The sequence below is a fragment of the Chlorocebus sabaeus genome, chromosome 1 (assembly GCF_047675955.1).
Source record: "Chlorocebus sabaeus isolate Y175 chromosome 1, mChlSab1.0.hap1, whole genome shotgun sequence".
NCBI lineage: Eukaryota > Metazoa > Chordata > Mammalia > Primates > Cercopithecidae > Chlorocebus > Chlorocebus sabaeus.
In genome coordinates this window covers 9,540,715-9,559,600 of record NC_132904.1, presented here as the reverse complement: position 1 = coordinate 9,559,600, position 18,886 = coordinate 9,540,715, and the positions used below count along the sequence as shown (strand labels likewise).

Sequence of the window (18,886 nt, the reverse complement as noted above, 5' to 3'; positions counted from 1 at the left end):
AGGGGGGGAGTAGAGGGAGAAAGTGGGGACGGGTTCTGGGTGAAAAGGAAGCCAAGGGTAGAGGGAATGGAGGAAGGTCTCTGGGGAAGGCAAGGAGGGAGATGACTTAGATTAGTAAAACCCGACTGTTCCCTCAGACAAATCAAAGTCCAGACACAAAAATGGCAGGTTCGTTAGTAAAAGCAGGAAACAGGGGAATAATTCCCCCGGTCCCCCTCCACCCCAGGGGTTCATGATGCCCCTGCCCCCCAGCCCCCCCCCACGCATCTTCTGGAAGGGGTGGGGCCGGTGGGGGAGGAGGGAAAGGAGGGGGTCGTGCAACACAGAACAGCCACTGCAGCTGGACACATGCAGGTTAGAGGAGCAGGGTGAGGGCTAGGTCCAGCAGGACAGGCCAGAGAAAGGCAGCCAGGTGAGAAGGCGTGCAGGGCAGGGGCATTGGGAGGAGCAGAGATGGAGGCGACAGAGCTGTGGGGCACAGGTAGGGAGAACTTCCTTCCGATGATGAGGGGAAAAGAGAGGAGTGACCACTAGGACAGAGACACTTTAAGGGTTGAAAAAGAAAGAGAAAAGACATTTGACTCTACCTTCCTCATAAGCAGGCGACCCAAGACTCATTCCACCACCCATTCGCCACCAATCACCAATCCCCAGACACACCTGCGTACATACCACATCCTACCGAGGGCAGTGAGACGTTCCAGCTGTCTCCTTCCAAACAGCATCACTGAGACATAGCAGAGTGTCTGCACCCAACCCATGCCAACCCGCTCAACACAGACAAGCAAGCCAAGTGGGTACTGAACTGGCCAAGGGGAATGAGCCAGAGCTTCTGCCCTGGAAGAGTTGTGTCCAGCCAGAGGAGAAGGGAGAGGGTGCAGAGGCAGCAGGAGCCCACGGCCCAGCCCCCACTGTGCTCCCCAGGAGCAGGGAGGCTGGATGGAGGTGGCCACAAGGGGCAGCCTGTGACTTGGGTGGGCTCTCAGCCCTCCCTGCTGACCCCACTTCTCTTTCTGCTCCACGCACCTCCCCTGTGGCAGGCTGTGCAGGATATGAAACTAGGTCCTGGCCATAAATAACTCCACATTGGTGGGCACTTCATGCCCACTATGCCTGAGGAAGAAAGGCTGAGGAAGAGGGGAAGTATCCTTCTGCCATCTTCTGGAGCCTTTCTCAGTTGCCTGTGATGATCACAGGGTCACTGCCCTCCTTGGGAGGGGGACTTATTCTGGGGAGAACAAGACAGAGGGCAGGTATTTTTAACTTGTGGGCAAGCTGACTGAGCTAGGGAGATCCCAAGTCCCTTGATATTGTGTGCAAAACTGCCTCTGTGGGCTTTTTTCCTGTGAGAGTCCATTGCTGTCATCAAATTCTCAAAGGTATTCAAGAACCAAAGGTGGTTAAGAGCAACTAGTCTAGGGGAAAGGTCCTGGCATCCCCTTAGGATTGAGTGGGTGGAAATAAGAGACAAAGACAAAGGGGAAGAAAGGGTCTCCAGGCTGAGTGAGGTACTGCAAGTCCTGCTAAGGGTTTGGGTTAGCTACCTGTTCAATGAGAGGGCAGAAACTAATCAGAGACTCAGGCTGGAAAGATACACCATGAAGATGGACTGAACCGGCAGGCACAGCCCTGTCGTGAATCCTGAGGTCTGGATTTGATAGTTTGGGAATAGAGAGGAAAGATATCAGGTCAGAAATCCTGGGCTCTCATTCAGCCTTTATCCTTTTCCAAAACAATCCCATTTTACCTCTGACTCTCATCTGTGAGAGGAGTTTAACAACTTCTGCAGCTCCCATTTCTTCCAGGCTTACGCTGAGCACCAAATGAGAAAACTGAAGTGAAAGTCCTCCATATCTGGCTATGTGACCCTAGACCAGGTGCTTTCTCTGGGCTTCAGCTTTCCCCATCTGTTAACTGGGAACAGTCTCTGCCTGCTACGTGCAACCCAGGCATTTGTCAAGTTTAAATGATATTCGAAAGGGGAAAGCTATTCAAAGACTCCCAGTGTGTATACAAAGAACTATCATTATTTTTACAAGCAAACTCCATCAGCCTGATCACACCTAATCCAAACTTCTCAACCTTCTCAAGGTTGGCCTTTTTGCTTTATATCCACCCTCTCCCCGAAGAAGAAGTGCTCAAACAACATGAAAAGAGTCCATGTAAATGAGTTAGTAAAAATAAACTGGAAACTAGCCAAAACCTCTCTGGGGGATGCCTTGGGAATCAGAACACATTGAACCCTGTTACAAGGCTTCAGACTCTGGTCTTGGCCGGAAAGAGCTGATTCCTAGTACAGGTTTATGAAGGTCTGTGAGGCTACCAAAAGGCAACTAGATCTGTTTACCAGTCAGTATTGCTCATGCAGGAAAGTGCAGACTTTAGAGACTCAGAATTTAGCAGATACTTTCCTTTTCAGGGCTGAAACAAGACAGTATTGTTTACTTTTTTTTGTTTGTGTGTGTGTGTGCACGCATGTGTGTGTGTTTGTTTTAGAGATAGGGTCTTGTTTGTTTGTTTGTTTGTTTGTTTTAGAGATGGTGTCTTGCTGGGGCACAATGGCTCATGCCTGTATCCTAACACTTTGGGAAGCCGAGGTGGGTGGAATGCCTGAGCTCAGGAATTCAAGACCAGCCTGGGCAACACGGTGAAATCCTGTCTCTACTAAAAATACAAAAACTTAGCCAGGTGTGGTGGCGTGCACCTGTAGTCCAAGCTACTCAGGAGGCTGAGGCATGAGAATTGCTTGAACCCAGGAGGCAGAGGTTGCAGTGAGCCGAGATCATGTCACTTCACTCCAGCCTAGGCAACAGAGCCAGACTCTATCTCCAAAAAAAAAAAAAGAGGGGAGGGGGGTCTTGCTATGTCACCCAGGCTAGTCTTGAACTCCTGGACTCATGCAATCTTCCCATCTCAGCCTTGAGTAGCTGAGATTACAGGTTCATAGCTGGTTGTTGGCTTCTTTTTGTTTTGTGTTTTGTTTTGTTCTGTTTTGTTTTGTTTTGGAGATGGAGTTTTACTCCTGTTGCCCAGGCTGGAGTGCAGTAGCGCGATCTCGGTTCACTGCAACCTTGGCCTCCCAGGTTCAAGTAATTCTCCTGCCTTAGCCTTCCGAGTAGCTGGGATTACAGATGCCCATCACCACACCTGGCTATTTTTTTGTATTTTTAGTAGAGACAGGGTTTCACCATGTTAGCCAGGCTGGCCTTGAACTCCTGGACTCAGGTGATCCACTCGCCTCAGCCTCCCAAAATGCTGGGATTACAGGAGTGAGCCACCACACCCAGCAGGTTGTTTCCTTCTTAACCAACTTAACCACCTCAGCCTCAAGTAGCTGGGATTACAGGTGCCTAGCTGGTTGTTGCTTCTTAACCAATTTAATCAAGTCATTCATCTTTCCTCCTCTTCTCCAGCCCAATTCCTAAAGCATTCTAGGGTTTCATACAGTTATTTTGGGACTGATTCTTAAGAAGAGATAGTAATAGGATCTCCAGTGGGCCAGAGATGTTGTATTCTCCAGGGTTTGCTATGGAAGAGAATCATTTCTTTACAAAACATCCCTGCCCTGGAAACACTGAGACAATCAGTTAACATTTTATAAAGCTTAGTAACACTATAATTTCCTTTACAGAGTACAAATGTTTTCACTTCTATTACTCTACTTGATCTTCACACTGATTCCATGTAGTAGGCAATGCAGGTATATTATCCCTATTAGCCCATTTGGTAGATAAGGAAACTGAGCTTTAGTAGACTCAACCCACGTGGTCAATTTTTAACCAAATTGAGGCTAGATGGAAAGTCTGCTGAGTCCTAATTCTAGGATGGTATTACCCAGAGGCTTGGGGTGTACCACATGGCTTGATCTTGCCTCCCTTCTGTCCCCAAAGTCACAGGTTGGCTATCTAGTGAAGCACCATAAAGAAAGTTCCAAATGGCCAACTCCTGACAGGTACTCAATGGCCTGGCCTAAGCTGGGCAGGTAGCAGCTAACTCCTAGAAGCAGCAGCTGGAGGAATAAGAAACCTGGCACTGTATGCCCCATTGGAACACCAAGACCACTGGGAGTGGTAATCTGAGATCTTAAATTGGGGAGGGCTGGAATGGCTTTGGCCATGGGCACTAGTCTATATGGGTGCAGGAAAACATGGACCCGCAAAAGTGTCAGGAAAAGCCAGATGTAGCCTCAGAGGTAGAGCCTTCTAGGGAAGTTGGGGAGACACTCAGATTGGGAGCCCCAACTGTTATGCTTCCCTCCTCACAAGCCAGCCATGCAAACCTGGGCGGCTGGGCAGGCCAGGCAGCTGCCCCAAGCAGCGCCGGCCCCACGGGAGCAGACATGTCCATCTGCAGGGTCCCCAGCCTGGTGCTCAATCACTCTGCATTATTAATAGGCGATGACTAACCGGCTGCTACTGCAGAGCCAGGACTGGGCAGGCACGAGGAAATCCCAGGGGATCGCACGCAGCAAGGCCTGCGGGCACACACTCTGAGGCAAGGCAAGGAGCAAAGAGCTAGCCCCAGCTCCTTCCCTGTTCCTGCCTGCCATGGCACTGCGACTGAAGGGCCAGTCCCCACAGTCCACCTCCACACAGAGTCCTCACCAGGCTCAAAAACCTACACAGTCACGCAGCCCCCAGCTCACACCAGCTCACACATGGAGAGTCACCAGCAGAGCCTCGCACATACACGGTACAGCTTCCCACTAACACCCCAAAATGTCACGCCAACATTTACACACAGTCACACCCACACACCAACACACACCAGCTGCATTTACACAGACACCCACACCAACACTCACCAGGACTGAGCCCAAGCCAAACAGAGGAACTCGGTGACAAGGACAACCAACACTGGCCCTTCCCACCCCTGCAGGCCTCCTCCTCTTACTCCCCTCAGCAGGAAAGGAAACCAGCCCCTGTCAGAGGCCATGCGGGGCAGGCAGTGGGCAGACAGGGCAGGGGGTGAGGGGAAGGAAGACAGTGTGAAACACAGTGTTAGTCAGAGCAGCAGAGCAGTTGCAGGGAACTGGACGCTATCCCTGGTCGGGGGAAAAGACCATTCATGCCATGCAAAATGTGGGGGACATGGAACCAGGAACTCTCAAGGCTGAGAAGTGAGGGAAGGGACGGCACCTTTCCCGGAGCAGCCAGCATGGGGCAGCCCCCAAACTGCTATGAACTGATGATTTGCATGAGGTCTGGACTGATCTCAGGCAGCTCCGCATCTCCCAAGGCCATGCCCACCACCCCTGGGAACCCACCCCGCTGGCTGCCACTGGAGGTCTCACCCCCGGCCCCCTCCCCAAACTTGAGGGGCCCTGTCCAGGGAGCTGACAGTGAGCAGAGCATAGCATGTCATGGGATGGTGTTTTCCATGGATTTTCAGGGGACCAAGAAACTAAATCAAAGAGAAAAAACAAGGGAGGGGAGGGAAAAGAACAAAATAAAGCAATAGAAATAAGCAGCCTGGCATCGGGGCTGGTCTAACCAGAGCCGATGAACATGGGGCCTGCCCCCAGGTCTCTCTGGCCAGGAATCTGAATTCAGGAGTTAGGGATTACAGCAGGGACAAGCCAAATTCCTCGATTTCCATTTGTCTTTTGTATTTCAGTTTGGACCAAAAAAGAAAGAAAAGGGAAAGAGGGAAACTAAAAGAGAAGCAAAATCTAAAGATTGTCCAGGACGCAAAAAACAATTGGAAGAGCAAAACAACCAAAAAACCAAACAGGGAGAGGAAACAAAAGAAGGAGAATCGAACAGTTAAAAAAACCCACGGCAAACCAAACGGTAAGACAATTAGAGTGATATCTACCAGATAATGCAGTTTGTTTACCATAGCGTGTCCAATCCCTGCGTGCTTCACCGGAGATATAGGGGGATGGGGAGGAGGGGGATGTCAAAAAACAACAACAAACACAACAACAAAAGAACAGAACGAAAAGAAAAGAAAAATAAAATGACCAACTGTAAACTCAAGGAAGGAGGAAAAAATATATCTATATATATATTTGGTTGTTTGTTCCGACCCTCCCACCTTAGGTTCAGCGGAAGTATTTGTTTAAAGAAAATTAAATTATAATGGGGGGAGGAGAAATAAAACACACACAAAAATTAAGTTCCTTCTTCTCCCCATCCCTCCCCCATCCCTCCTCTGGATTCCTCTTCCCCCTCATCCCCTCCCCGAAGAAGAGCCGTCTGCAGAGAAGGGGAACAGTTAGAGACCTTGGTTAGTAGAGAAGAAAACAACAAAAGAACTGGACCAAGAAACCAAAGACTTAAAGATGGCCGACATTCCGCAGATGAGACAGAAAGGTTAGTTCGGTTTTTCATTCATACCTTGCCCCACCTGTCCCTGCCCATCCCTTGGTCCCCTGGGTTATAAGCGTGTTAGTAACACACACAGAGTCGGCAACGGGGTTTTCCAACAGAGGGTGAGAGAGGGAAGGCAGGGGATTAAGAAGCAGACCCAATTATGCAGTATTAGTAAGTCCTATCAGCTGAAATGTTAGAGAGTTTAGGGGAAGGAAGGGAGGGAACAAGGGCTGTGAGGAGGGATGGGCTATTGGTTGGAGCCATGGACTTACAGGTTTGTTGGCTAACTGATCAACCAGATGGCTTTCCAGAGAACTGGCTAAAGAGCGAGTTGGTGCTGGCCAACTGGCTGACCAGTGGCCATGCCGGGTTAATGGATTAACCAGTTGGTGATGGGCCAGCTGGCTATCAGGCTGGAAGAAGAGTGGGCATCACCCCTGGAGAATCCAAGGACTGGCAAGAATGAGAGGCAATTTCATTTTGGAGGCAAAAGGAAGGGGTTCCCAAGGAGCATAGGAGGGACCATGGATGCCTGCTTTTCCTGGGGATGGAGAATACACAAATCGATCCTGGGAGTCACTGAGGAGAGGGGCAGCTCCTCTGTTTTTGTTTTTTGTTTTTTTTCTTCTCATCCTTAAGAAAGGAAGAGAGAGTAAGTCGCCACCAGTACAGGGAAAAGGAAATGTTGCCCTCCATGGGCTGGCAGATGGCTCACACATTATATCAAATTATTACAGACCCTCCTCCCTCTCCTCCCCATCTCCCACCCATAGCTGACTCCTCCCACGTGTCCACCTTGACTTTTCAGAACTTTCCCCAAAAGTTCCCCAGGCTCTTCAATCACCCCAACCCCATTCTCTTACTCTCCGGGCTGCTGTCCCTCCCAGAATCAAGTGCCCACCACCACCACCTCTACCAGTCTCTAGAATTGGTAAGGCCATCCTGGCAGCACAGCCTCCTTTCATGTACACCCATAACCCCCTGAGTCTCCACTCCCCAGAGCCAGCACCAGAAATTTACTCCCTACACCCATAAAAAGGAACCTCTAAAATCCCTGACTTCTCCCTAAGCTATAAGCACACTCTTTCTACCCCAGTCTCTAGTGTCCCCACTCTCATGTGACTCTAAGTTCATTTTCTCTTCTCATTGCCACAGACAGCAGCAACACCCACCTTCCAAATTATCCCTGTCTTTGGGGAGGACACATAAGAGGCACTGAGGCAGCTTTACTTAAGAGTATTAGAGATGGAGGGACATTATTGCTTGATGCCTGTTAAATACTAAACTGTACCCCAGAGAGCGTGATTGTGAGAAGGAGAGGTATTCTAGGGACAGATCCATTAGTTAGAGAGTTGTTATAACCAGTGGGCACAGGACTAATTCAGTAAGATAATGAATAAGGGCCTCGTAATAATTAAAAATAACAGAATTCAATATTTAGCAGCCAGAAGAAGTGCTGAATAACCAATATTAATTATTAGTGATGCAGAAGCAGTTTACATAGCAAGAGAAGAGTCTAATTGCAGGTGCAGTGATGGGAGCCAGGGGATAGCGTGTGATAAGAGGATTAGTACTGGCGGCTGGTAGGACTGTCATGAAATGAAGAGGCCAACTAGTCAGAACAAGGAACAATTAGCTTCAGGGCAGCTAAACAACCAGACCCAAAAAGGTAAGTGTTGTCTGGTTTCACTGCCCTAGTCAAACAAGGCAGGAAGAAAAAGGCATTGGAGGTAAAAATCCAACTACTACTCTTTGAGTTAGAACTGGTTGTGGAGAATAAAATAAGATTTAAATGTTTTCAACTTTAAGAAGAAGATTCCATTTTAACAAGTAGAACAGCAAATTAAGAATCAGGACTGATGGCCGGGTGTGGTGGCTCACGCCTGTAATCCCAGCACTTTGGGAGGCTAAGGCGGGTGGATCACGAGGTTAGGAGATCAAGACCATCCTGGCTAACACAGTGAAACCCCATCTCTACTAAAAATACAAAAAATTAGCCGGGCGTGGTGGCCGGTCCCTGTAGTCCCAGATACTCGAGAGGCTGAGGCAGGAGAATGGTGTGAACCCGGGAGGCAGAGCTTCCAGTGAGCCGAGATCACGCCACTGCACTCCACCCTGGGCGACAGAGTGAGACTCTGTCTCAAAAAAAAAAAAAAAAAAAAAATCAGGACTGAGAAGAAAGAGATGTGAGTTCTAACCCTTGGGCCTTCCACAAATTTGATGAGAGATCCAGCCTTCCTCTTAAAAATAGTAGGGTTGGAGTAGATGAGATAGGGCCCCTCTAGACCTAAGGATTATGGATCCAGACCCAGTCCAATGGAGATCATGCTTATGGGGTCAATTGTCGTGAAATACTAGAATGCAGCTTCCATCAGAACCCATTCCTGGTGGCCTGGGACACAGCACAGGGAAGGGGTACACAGCAGCCTAGGCCTTCCCAATGGCCAGGATCTGGAGAGCTGAGGCTTCAGAATAACAGGTGAGCAACGAAGGCTTTATCCCCATTCACAGAAACAGCTAGAGAGCTCCTGGAGCCTAGGAGCACAAGCATGACAACACATGATGAATGAGAAGGGTATCAAAGTCACAGAGGGGAGAAGTCAGGCATCATATCAAGTGGTCATTTTTACCAAGTCTTTCTGACTCAAACACCAGCTCTAGGAATTCACCAGGCAGAGATCAGAGCCTCAGGACAAAACTATACCCCATCTCCACCTTGAAATCTGAGTGTAGCTCCAGCCCGCTCAAGAAAGCCAAGAGAGGGGAATATTTACATAAATCATAAAAATCTGGGGTGAAGACAATCTGTGGAGCTTGAGTAAAAGAAGCTCAAGACAAAGAGAAGAGCAACCCACTCCACTTGCACATAAGAGGGACCCATTTTTCAGAGATACAAGCAGAATATTAAAATGGCTTCAAGATCTGAGAACATCCAAGAATGACAGAAGCACAGGACAAACCCCAGCCTCTTTGCATTTTGCACCAATGACAACAACCAGGCCCTCACTCGGAGGCAGAGGAACAGAGTGGTTTCAAAGTCAGACTTCCAACTCCACCACTTCCTAAATGGATAACCTTGAGCAAGTTCTTTAACCTTCTGTGTCAGTAAAATGGGAATAATATCTCCACCTCACAGAGTTGTCATAAAAATTAGGTGAGATAGTAAAGAGAATGAGATCCTTGAGGCCAGGGGCTAGTGGGGAGAGAAGTTACAGTGTGATCTGAGAAGCGCTATGACAGAAAGATAAAGTCCTGAGGAAATTTAGAGGAGGGACCAGGAGAGGTGTTCTTCTGGTCTTGTAAAGTGAATTAGGGTTGGGCGCGGTGGCTCATGTCTGTAATCCCAGCACTTTGGGAGGCTGAGGTAGGTGGATCACTTGAGGTCAACAGTTCAAGAGCAGCCTGGCCCACATGGTGAAACCCCATGTCTACTAAAAATACAAAAATTAGCCGGGCATGGTGGCAGGAACCTGTAATCCCAGCTACTCAGGAGGCTGAGGCAGGAGAATCGCTTGAACCTGGGAGGCAGAGGTTGCAGTGAGCCGAGATTGCGTCACTGCACTCCAGCCTGAGAGACAAAGTGAGACTCTATTGCCAAAATAAAATAAAATAAAATAAGTAAAAAAGTGAATTGGAGGGTTTTTTCCCAAGAGGACAAGAAGTAGTTCAGTGCTCACATGAAGTAGTTAGATCTGCTACTTTTGGACATGGGTCCTCGCGTCCAAAACCTTACCAGTTGTCTTCAAGAAAGAGACCAAATGGATCAGAAAAAAACTACTAGGAAAACAACTACAAACACTCAATAGTTGCTGATATTAAGCCACTAATTTGCTTACCATCTAGAAGTACAGATAAGGAATGACCACAAATATTGACAACACAGGCAGAATGTGATGAGAGGGCTCAAATACACGTTTCCAAGGGCTCAAAGAACATAGCCAAGAAGGAAGGTTGGCTGGAGGAATGGATCAAGGAAGGTTTTATGAAGATGGTGGCATTTAAGCTGGGCTTGAAGGATTGAAAAAAACACAACTAATTCGTTCCAGGCACTGTGTTGAGTGTTTTAAGGCAATACCCCAGTTAGTCATCAAAAGGCTCATTCTCACTTTGCTGATGAGGAGCTGAAGCTCACAGAAGTTGTATAACTTGCCTAAAAACACTCAAACTATTGGCAGAGCTGGGATTTGAACCTGGTCTTTCTGACTCAAACCTCAGATCTAGGATTTCACCAGGCAGAAAGGAGGGCAAATGAGTGGTGTCTGTAGGAGAACTGTGAAAACAAAGGGAAAAACTAAGAAAGTTGGCATGGATGAGTATGGAGAACAGCACAGCAGGCCCTGAGACAGGGTGTATGCCATGCCAGAGAGGGAGAGAGGCCTGGGCAGGAAGGAGAGGAAAGGAATCTAATTGCCTGATGGACTCCACCCCTGGGGACTCCATCCTTAGGGGAATGCATTCCTAAGGAATGCATTCCTAGACTCCCAGGGGTCTCCTCATCCTTAGTGACTCCATTCTTGGGGACTGCATGCTTGGGGACTCCATCTTTGGAGGGCTACATTCTTGGTGGACTCCACCCTTGAAGACCGCATGCTTGTGGACTCCATCCTTGAGGACTGCATCCTTGGTGGACTCCAACCCTGGGGACTCCATTCTTGGGGATTCCATCTTTGGCTATTCCATCCTTGGGGACTCCATCCTTGGCAGATTCCATCCCTGAGGATTGCATCTTTAGGGTACTCTGCCCCTGGGGGACTCCATTATTGGGGAATCCATCCTTGGGGACTCCATTCTTGGGGACTCCATCCTTGGCAGACTCTATCCTTGGGGACTCCATCCTTGGCAGACTCTATCCTTGGGGACTGCATCTTTAGGGGACTCTATCCTTGGGGACTCCATCCCTAGGAGTATGCATCCTTAGGAGACTCCATCCTTGGGGACTGAATCCTTGGGGACTCCATCCTTGGGGACCACATCTTTGAGGGACTCCATCCTTGAGGACTGCCTCCTTGGCGACTCCATTTCTGGGACATGGAGGAGCTCCTGAAAGCCTCTGCAGCAAGGAGAGGAGTTATCCAAGCTGGGCAGGAGGAAGCACCATGTGATATTTGGATAGCCAGCTTGTCTTCCAAATTTGGTGCTGGCTAATGAGGAAATGGGTTTGCACACTGCTTGCATGGTGGTGGGAGGCAGTTAGGAAGCATACTGGGTATGGAAGGAGAGTGGGCCCAGGATTTAAAATAGACCTCGGGGAATCCTCAGAAGTAACAATTCCTGCCAAGATCCTCCAAGAGACACCTCCAGTCACAGTGACCTCGAGGGCTGGATTTGAAAGGAGAGAAAGGAGAGAGCGAGACACTGTCTCAACAGGTGCCCCTGGTCCTAACTGCTATGTTCTGAGAGCCTCTGGATGATTCCAGGGATAATTACCAAGTCCAAGGGAAAAAGGGAAATTCTGCCTCCTTCCAGTCTTTGGAGCTGGCCTTTGACCCACTCCCATGGCTGCAGAAGCAAAGGGAATGGAGACCCCTCAGTGCTGGTTCTCAGGCAGGTCCTCCCCAGAAGGCCATCTCCCTGGCCATTCTAATCAAACGAGAAAAATAACCTGGAAACCACAGTGTTCTCAGATCCTGGCCCTCTCTTATTAAGGCTGAAGACAGACGTCATTTCTCCCTGTCCTTGCTCCTGGCCCACCAAACGTGAGGGAGACAGAATATTGATTCAAATCACTCCACCCATCATCACCCTTCTTATCACATAAGTGTTGTTCCAATCCCAGGATGTCACCCAGACACTACAAAAACTTGATTGAGGCCAGGTGTGGTGGCTAATGCCTGTAATCCCAGCATCTTGGGAGGCCAAGGCAGGCGGATCATTTGAGGTCAGGAGTTCGAGACCACCCTGGCCAATATGGTGAAACCCCATCTCTACTAAAAATACAGAAATTAGTTAGGCATGGTAGCAGGCACCTGTAATGCCAGCTACTCGGGAAGCTGAGGCAGGAGAATCACTATAACCTGGGAGACGGAGGTTGGAGTGAGCCGAGATCATGCCACTGCACTCCAGCCTGGACGACAGACTGAGACTCCATCTTTAAAAAAGAAAGGAGGAAAGGGAGGGAGGGAGGGAGGGAGGAAGGAAGGAAGGAAGGAAGGAAGGAAGGAAGGAAGGAAGGAAGGAAGGAAGGAAGGAAGGAGGGAAGGAAGGAAACTTGGTTGAGTAGGGCTTCTCCATATCAGCACTACTGACATTTGAGGTTAGATAATTCTTGGTTATGAGGGCTGTCCTGCAAACTGTAGGGTGTTCAGCATCATTCTGGCCTCTACCCATGAGATGACAGTGGCACCCCCAAGTTATGACAGCCCAAAATGTCTCCAGATGTTACCAAATGTCTCCCGGGGAGCGCAACACGATTGAGTGACTGAGAAACACTGCTCGAGGGACACAAGATCCAATAAATTACTCTTTGAGGCCAGGAAAAACAGGCCCATGAAGGGCCTGGTGAGGATGAACTTGGCCACAGTCTAGGCCTTGAGTGAGGGCAGTGGAGCCAAAGCATGGCTCTGAGGCTGACCTTCCCCTAGTAGCCATGACGACCAAGAGAGGACTGCTTGTCTGCAGCTCCAACACTTCATATTTATGGGTGTGGACTAGAGTCAAGAAATTCCCCCAGAATCCCTTTTCAAAGAGAGTACCCAATCAAAGTCTTTAAGCAGACACCCTCTGTGGACCTCAAGACCTGCTTTAGGGTCCATATGACCTGCCTCTGCTCTGAGCCTTCTGGTAGAACAATCCAGGGGAAGAGGTTTCCATCAGTTACCAGCTTGGACTCTCAACTACGGGAACCCCAGGAAGAAGCAACCAAGGGTCACTGTCTACACTTAGCACTACTGAGGCCGAGTGTCTCCTCCTCTGTGTGGCTTTCCCACCTCCCCTAGACACAGACCTCTCCCTCGTCTTGGGTATCACTCTAGTCGTAGGGTGTTTAAGGTTTCTGCTGTTCACTTGGCACTGGCATGGCTTTGCTCTACTCACTTTTAACAGACTCATCTTGTCTCCTCAAGAGCTGAACTCCTGGAAGGGCAGGGACCATGTCTTTTTTCCCCCCTCTGTTCCCAGTATGGATGTGCCATGTATTTTTTGGTCATATGATGCATGGGGACTCTGAACTTGGAGCATCTTACCGAAGTCAGTACCAGGTGACAGCACTGCTCATAGAGAGAGCAAAGCGAGCAGAAAGCACCAGAGGCAACTCCTCCATACTCCCCAATAAAATGTGTGTGGCATCTGAAACTGTCACAAATGCACATGACACACTCAGGTGCACTCGGTAATGACAACGCGGGACACCCCTCTGATTGGGTAAAGGGATGATTTGACAAGAAGAGGAGCCCTGCATTGAGGAGTGACTCCACCAAGCATGTCACTCTCTGAAATGCAGGGGCCACTAAGAATAGGCACATTAGTAGGAGCCCGGCTGCAACAGGTATTGGCAGGTCTGAGGAAAAGCAGCAGGACTAGCTACTGCGTTCTCCTGGCAAGGAGGAGTGGCATTAATGAGGAGGTATCCCCACTAGATCATCATTGATGAAATCAAAACAGGTAAGAAGAGTGGGAGGCCAGCCGAGATCCTGAGCCTACTGACAAGCCTTTCAGTGGGAGGAAGGGGACGAGAAGGAGGATGACAGGAGGAGAGACGGAAAGTTAGCCACCACACCGCTAGAACCAGGAAGTTCAGAGAAGATAACTAGGAAGAGACTGGCCAGAGGCCTTGGGAAAGGAGAAGAGGACCACTGCTAAGAGGAACTGTCTGGTGGGAGCATCCGGGAACAGGAGCTCCTGTCTGCAGGAGCCAATGCAGGAAGGTCTCTGAGCACCTGTATGGGCTTTCCCAGGAGCTGGAGGAGGCAGAAAGCAAGCCATGGATGCTGGGAGGGCCTGGCAGCCCTCCCAAGGGCTGAAAGAAAGAGAAGGAAAAGAAGGGCATGTCCTGCCCAAGGAGATAAGGGGCCAAACCCCCCCCTCTGGTCCTGCTCTCTGTCACCCACCTGCTACACTACCACCTCACTGGCTCCATCTCTGCCTCTGCCCTAAAAAATCCTCAGCTGGGGGCAGAACACATCCTGCCCACACACATAACTCAGGCTTGCCTTCATGCTTTGCTGCCCAAGTGTTGGGACACCCTCATCTTCTCCACCAGGCCAAAACCTGCCCACTCCACAGGAGCCCCTCCCCACCCCCTGGCACCCAGGCACACCCATTCAGGCACTGGCTCACTCCTCCCATCTCCTGAATTGCCCTCCTGCTAAATCACCTGATTTCTTAGCCCCAATCCTTGAAAGCCCAGCTGCTCCCAACAGTCTGAGCCCAGTCCTTCCCCTGCCCTCAGGCTCCTTCCCAGGGGCAGCTCTGGAGCCTCCTCCTAGCTCACCTCCCTAGTCTCTGAAGCCTGCCAGCCACTGCAGCCTTATGTTGGGACCCTTACAGTCCCAATCTCTGTTCTTCTCCAGAACCACACCTCACTGCCCAGCCCTGATCCCTCCATCACAAGCTCCCAGCAGCCCCCTCTCCCAACCCCCGTTCTGCCCCAGATATAGTTAATCCCTGGCCTTCTTCTCACTCCCCCTACCTGGCGCAGGTTTCGGGTGACCCGGACGTCGTGCCAGGCGTTGTCGTTGAACTTGCCATTGACGGGTTCCACAAGGGCCTCGAAGGCACCTGAGCCTAGGTTGATGACCAGCCAGACAGCCCCAGACTTGAGGGACAGGTTGACGTAGTCGGCCGACTTGCCTGTGTGCAGCATCAGGCCGTTGCGTTGCAGGGTGCGGAAGGCCAGCGTGATCTCATCAGTGCTGCTCTGGATGGGGTTGTGTGACAGGTCGTAGCAGAAGAACTCATTGCCTTTGAAGGTCGCCACAAACTCCTCCTTGCCTGGATGCCATGGTGTGGGGAAATGGGAGAAGGCTGAATGGGGTAGGGTACGCCAGTGCTTCCCTCTCCCCTCCAGCAACCCAGGCACTGGTCCTGGGCACCAGGAGCCCAGAGGTCCCAACCTGTAGCTTTAGGCCCCTTTCCCTCCCTTAGCCTGTCAACCATCCTCTCCGGACCCTGCCGTCTCTGCTGTCAAAAGTCAATGTCCCCTGTGTCCATTTCCAAACCAGGAGGCTGCTAAGTGGCTCCCATACTGACAGCTGACAATTACTCTGCCACAGGATCCGGCAAAGCAGAAGGTGCTCACTGTCTCCTCCCCAGCTACCCTCCCATCGGCCACTCCCCTTAACAAAGGGACATAGAAGGGAAATAAGAGGCTCTGCCTTACTTTTCCCTGGGTGCTCCTCCCATATGGCAAGGTCCACAAGGGCCTCCTACGCACAGCCCACCTCCCTTCCTGCCCCTGCTCCAGCGATGGCCAATCTCAGTGCCTGAAGACAGTTTCAGCCTCACCATATGGGATGGGACCAATAGGCCTGCTGTGCAGCAGGGAGTAGATGAGGAGAATGGGAGGTGGGGGAATGGGGGAAGGGTCAGGAAGACACACAGGAAGGCAATGCAGGTGACAGAGATATGCACCGGATAGCAACAGGCCACCAGGCAGAGCTCACATGGGTGGCCACCGCCCCAGCTATCATCTCCACCCCCAGCTCCCTATTCCAAGCCAAGGACAGCGCAGACAGGCCCAAGGTGGAGAGCAAAGAGTGCCTGGATGTGACCTGTGTGCCCAGAGAGTGACAGGGCAAGGGCAGAACTGGGCCTCGTGTGTGCGCATGTCTGTGTGTGTGCATGTGTGTCCGTAGGCACCTGGCACAGGGCCTTCCACTGGCACTTTTTAAGCAGAAGCAAAAACTACTGGGAGAGCCTGAGGGATTGTCAGCATTCTGTAAGCTGGTAACAAGTGAGAAGACAATGACTCCGTAGTACCAAGAAGTTGAAGTTTCCGTCCAACACTGGCACAAGCCAGAGTGCAAGCAGAGAGAAGAGAACCGGATATGAAATCAGGACAAACCAGAGGACCTGGGCTCTACCAGTGGCTACTTCTGGTCATTAAGCAGTGGCACACAGCTGGCCCTGCCTACCTCACAGGACAGGTGCAGGGCAAACAACACTGGCCGTGAGAGTCTTTATGAAGAGGCCAAGCTAACCAAATGCGGGAATTCTCAATAGATGCTCCCAAGGCCCAGGCAAGAACAGGCACAATGCCAAGGTGCATGCAGGGCCACCAGGAGGCACTTGCCTTTCCCTGGTGGGGGCAGGGCTCAGCAGCAGTGCTATGTGTTGAGGCAGTGGGGTGGTAGCAGGGGGGGTCTCGGAGTGTAGATTCTGCAGATCCCCTCCCCTCCACACACAGCCTGCTTCTCTCTCTCTGGGCAGGCTGCCCACAGCCTCTGTCCTCACTGCCTCCGGATGCCAAGGCACCAGCTGCTGCCCCTGAGCCTGGCACAGCACTCACTGCAGCTGGCAAGGCCCGGTTTCCTGAGGCCACAGGGCAGCAAGGCTGGTGGGGGCCTGGGCAACATCGGGACAGTCTGAATCCCTTCCTCTGTCTACTTAGGGTACCAGTGGGGAGGGCCAGAAAGCAAAAGTGAGGACCCCAGCAGAGACAAGAGGGGAAAGCAGGGAAGAATGGCAAGGAGGAGGGAGGTGGGGCAGAGCCGGGGAAAGGTGAACCATCGCAGAGACAGACAAGAAATGAAGAAGGCTCAGGACTGTGAGGGAGCAAGAGGGGATGAGCGTGGCTATCTGGATAAAGGAGCAAGCCCTTCAGGGACAGGTACAGGAGATGGGAAGAGAGCCAGAAATGAAAGTGGACAGGGACCTCTAGGGAACAGAAGCCAAGGCTTTCTGGGGCCTTGCTGTTTCCATAGCAACGAAGCCTGCTGCCCAGGCACTGGGAGAACCAGGGGGCTCAAGGACCAGAAAAAGGAATGTGTTTGACCTTGGTTTTGCCACATGTACTAGTCCCACCCAGAAGCCACTCCTCCCACTCGCTCACCTTCACTGCAGTCAAAGAAAATATCATTAAAGAGAGTCAAACAGAAAGAAAGAAAAGAATAAGGCAACCGTGTGAAAAAGTGATTCGGACAGAACAAAAGAGGCCAGCAAAAGGGAAAGAGGCGGGTCTGGGGCTGGACCGTGGCTGCCAAGGCCAAGTAGAGAAACGAGGCCATTCCTCAACTCCTCAGCTCTACCTCCAGTCTCCTGGGGCAGGTGGCAAAGCTAGCTACTCCGGAACCTGCGCCTCCACGGGCTCCAGTCCCTTTGCCACCAGAGACCTGGGTCAGCCCAGAGACGCCAAGAGGCCTGAGGAGCAGCCAAAGAGAACCTGAAAGCCTTTGAGAAGAGGGACAGAAAAGAGATGAGCAAAAAAAAAGAAAACCAAGGATGAGCAAGTGTGGAAAGAAAACCCGAAGATGGTGAGGAGAGAGAGAGAGAACCTGAGTAGGGGAGGTCGGGGCATGACTTCAAGGTACTGGTGGAGGGATTCTACTGGGGTGAGCCTGTGGGGGCGACCAAGGGGCTCAGCAGAGCACAAACCAGATCTGGGCTGAACAAGCCCTGAAGCACCAGGGGGCGCTCTCCCCCATCTCGCAGCTCTGGCGCGACTGGGAACTACAACTCCCAGCAGGGCTTGCACAGTTACCGCCCCTAATTGCTCTGGACCCAGGAAGGAGGATAATAGCTGATGCTCGTTTATTTCCCACAGATGGGGAGTCTGTAGCCCTACAAGTGTCCCCAGTGAAGATGAATGTGGCTAGAGACTAGTTGTTGTGGTCCTGCATTTCTGAGTACCATGCATGAGGGACAGAGCAGCTGCCTCCTTTCCAGGCCCAGTTCCCAGACCTCCTCTGGGAAGGTCTCCAGCGCCCCCCTCCGCCCTCCCTACTCTCGAGCTCTACAGCTGTCTGTTCTGCTCACTTGGCACTTACTGCCTAGTAACATCTTGTACTGCTCCCCGGAGAGGAAATGTGATGTGAGAAAGAAGACCTGGGCGCTAGTGCTGGCTCCACCACCAGCTTTGTGACCTTGGCTTGTCACAAAGCTGGGCTCTAAGTCCCAGCTTCCCCCTCTGGAAAATGGAGCTGATCATCAAGAACTGCACAGGCTGCTGTGGGCATCTCAGAAAGAGAAAGGGCAGTGTCCAGCTTCCTCAACTGTAAAGCATCCCACAAATAAACGATTCATGCCTGTTGGTAACTTTCTGCCAGTGTGCTGCCTCTCCCTGTGTCTCCTCTCTTTCTCAAGGATTCTTTTTTTTTTTTTTTTTTTTTTTTTTTTTTGAGATGGAGTCTCACCATGTTGCCAGGCTGGTTTTGAACTCCTGGCCTCAAGCGATCCTCCCACCTCAGCCTCTCAAAGTGTTGGGATTACAGGCATGAGCCACTGTGCCTGGCCTCAATGAATAAACTAACTCCTCTCAAAAGAGCCTACACTTTTCATATACTTTGCATGGACCATACTTTATTGTAGTTATTTGTTAGAACATCAATCAGCCCCTTGGGAACAGAGCCTATCGGCTCATGTAAGATAAATTTGCTGAGCACACGGCTACTTATGTGCCAAGAGCTGTGTAAAGG

General features: G+C 50.8%; 1 protein-coding gene across 12 annotated transcripts in view; it reads right to left on the bottom strand.

Annotated features, from left to right (window-relative positions):
• Positions 1–18,886, bottom strand: part of NRXN2 (neurexin 2) — a 117,112-nt gene that overhangs the window by 64,933 nt on the left and 33,293 nt on the right. For 9 of the 12 annotated variants that reach the window (XM_073014973.1, XM_073014978.1, XM_073014969.1 and 6 more), the window contains 2 exons: positions 14,944–15,245; positions 5,839–5,862 (listed from right to left, as the gene is read on the bottom strand). In XM_073014973.1, the coding sequence (XP_072871074.1) occupies positions 5,839–5,862; positions 14,944–15,245 (326 nt within the window). The remainder of the gene's footprint in view (positions 1–5,838; positions 5,863–14,943; positions 15,246–18,886) is intronic. The other 3 variants (XM_073014975.1, XM_073014957.1, XM_073014966.1) reach the window with 1 other exon arrangement.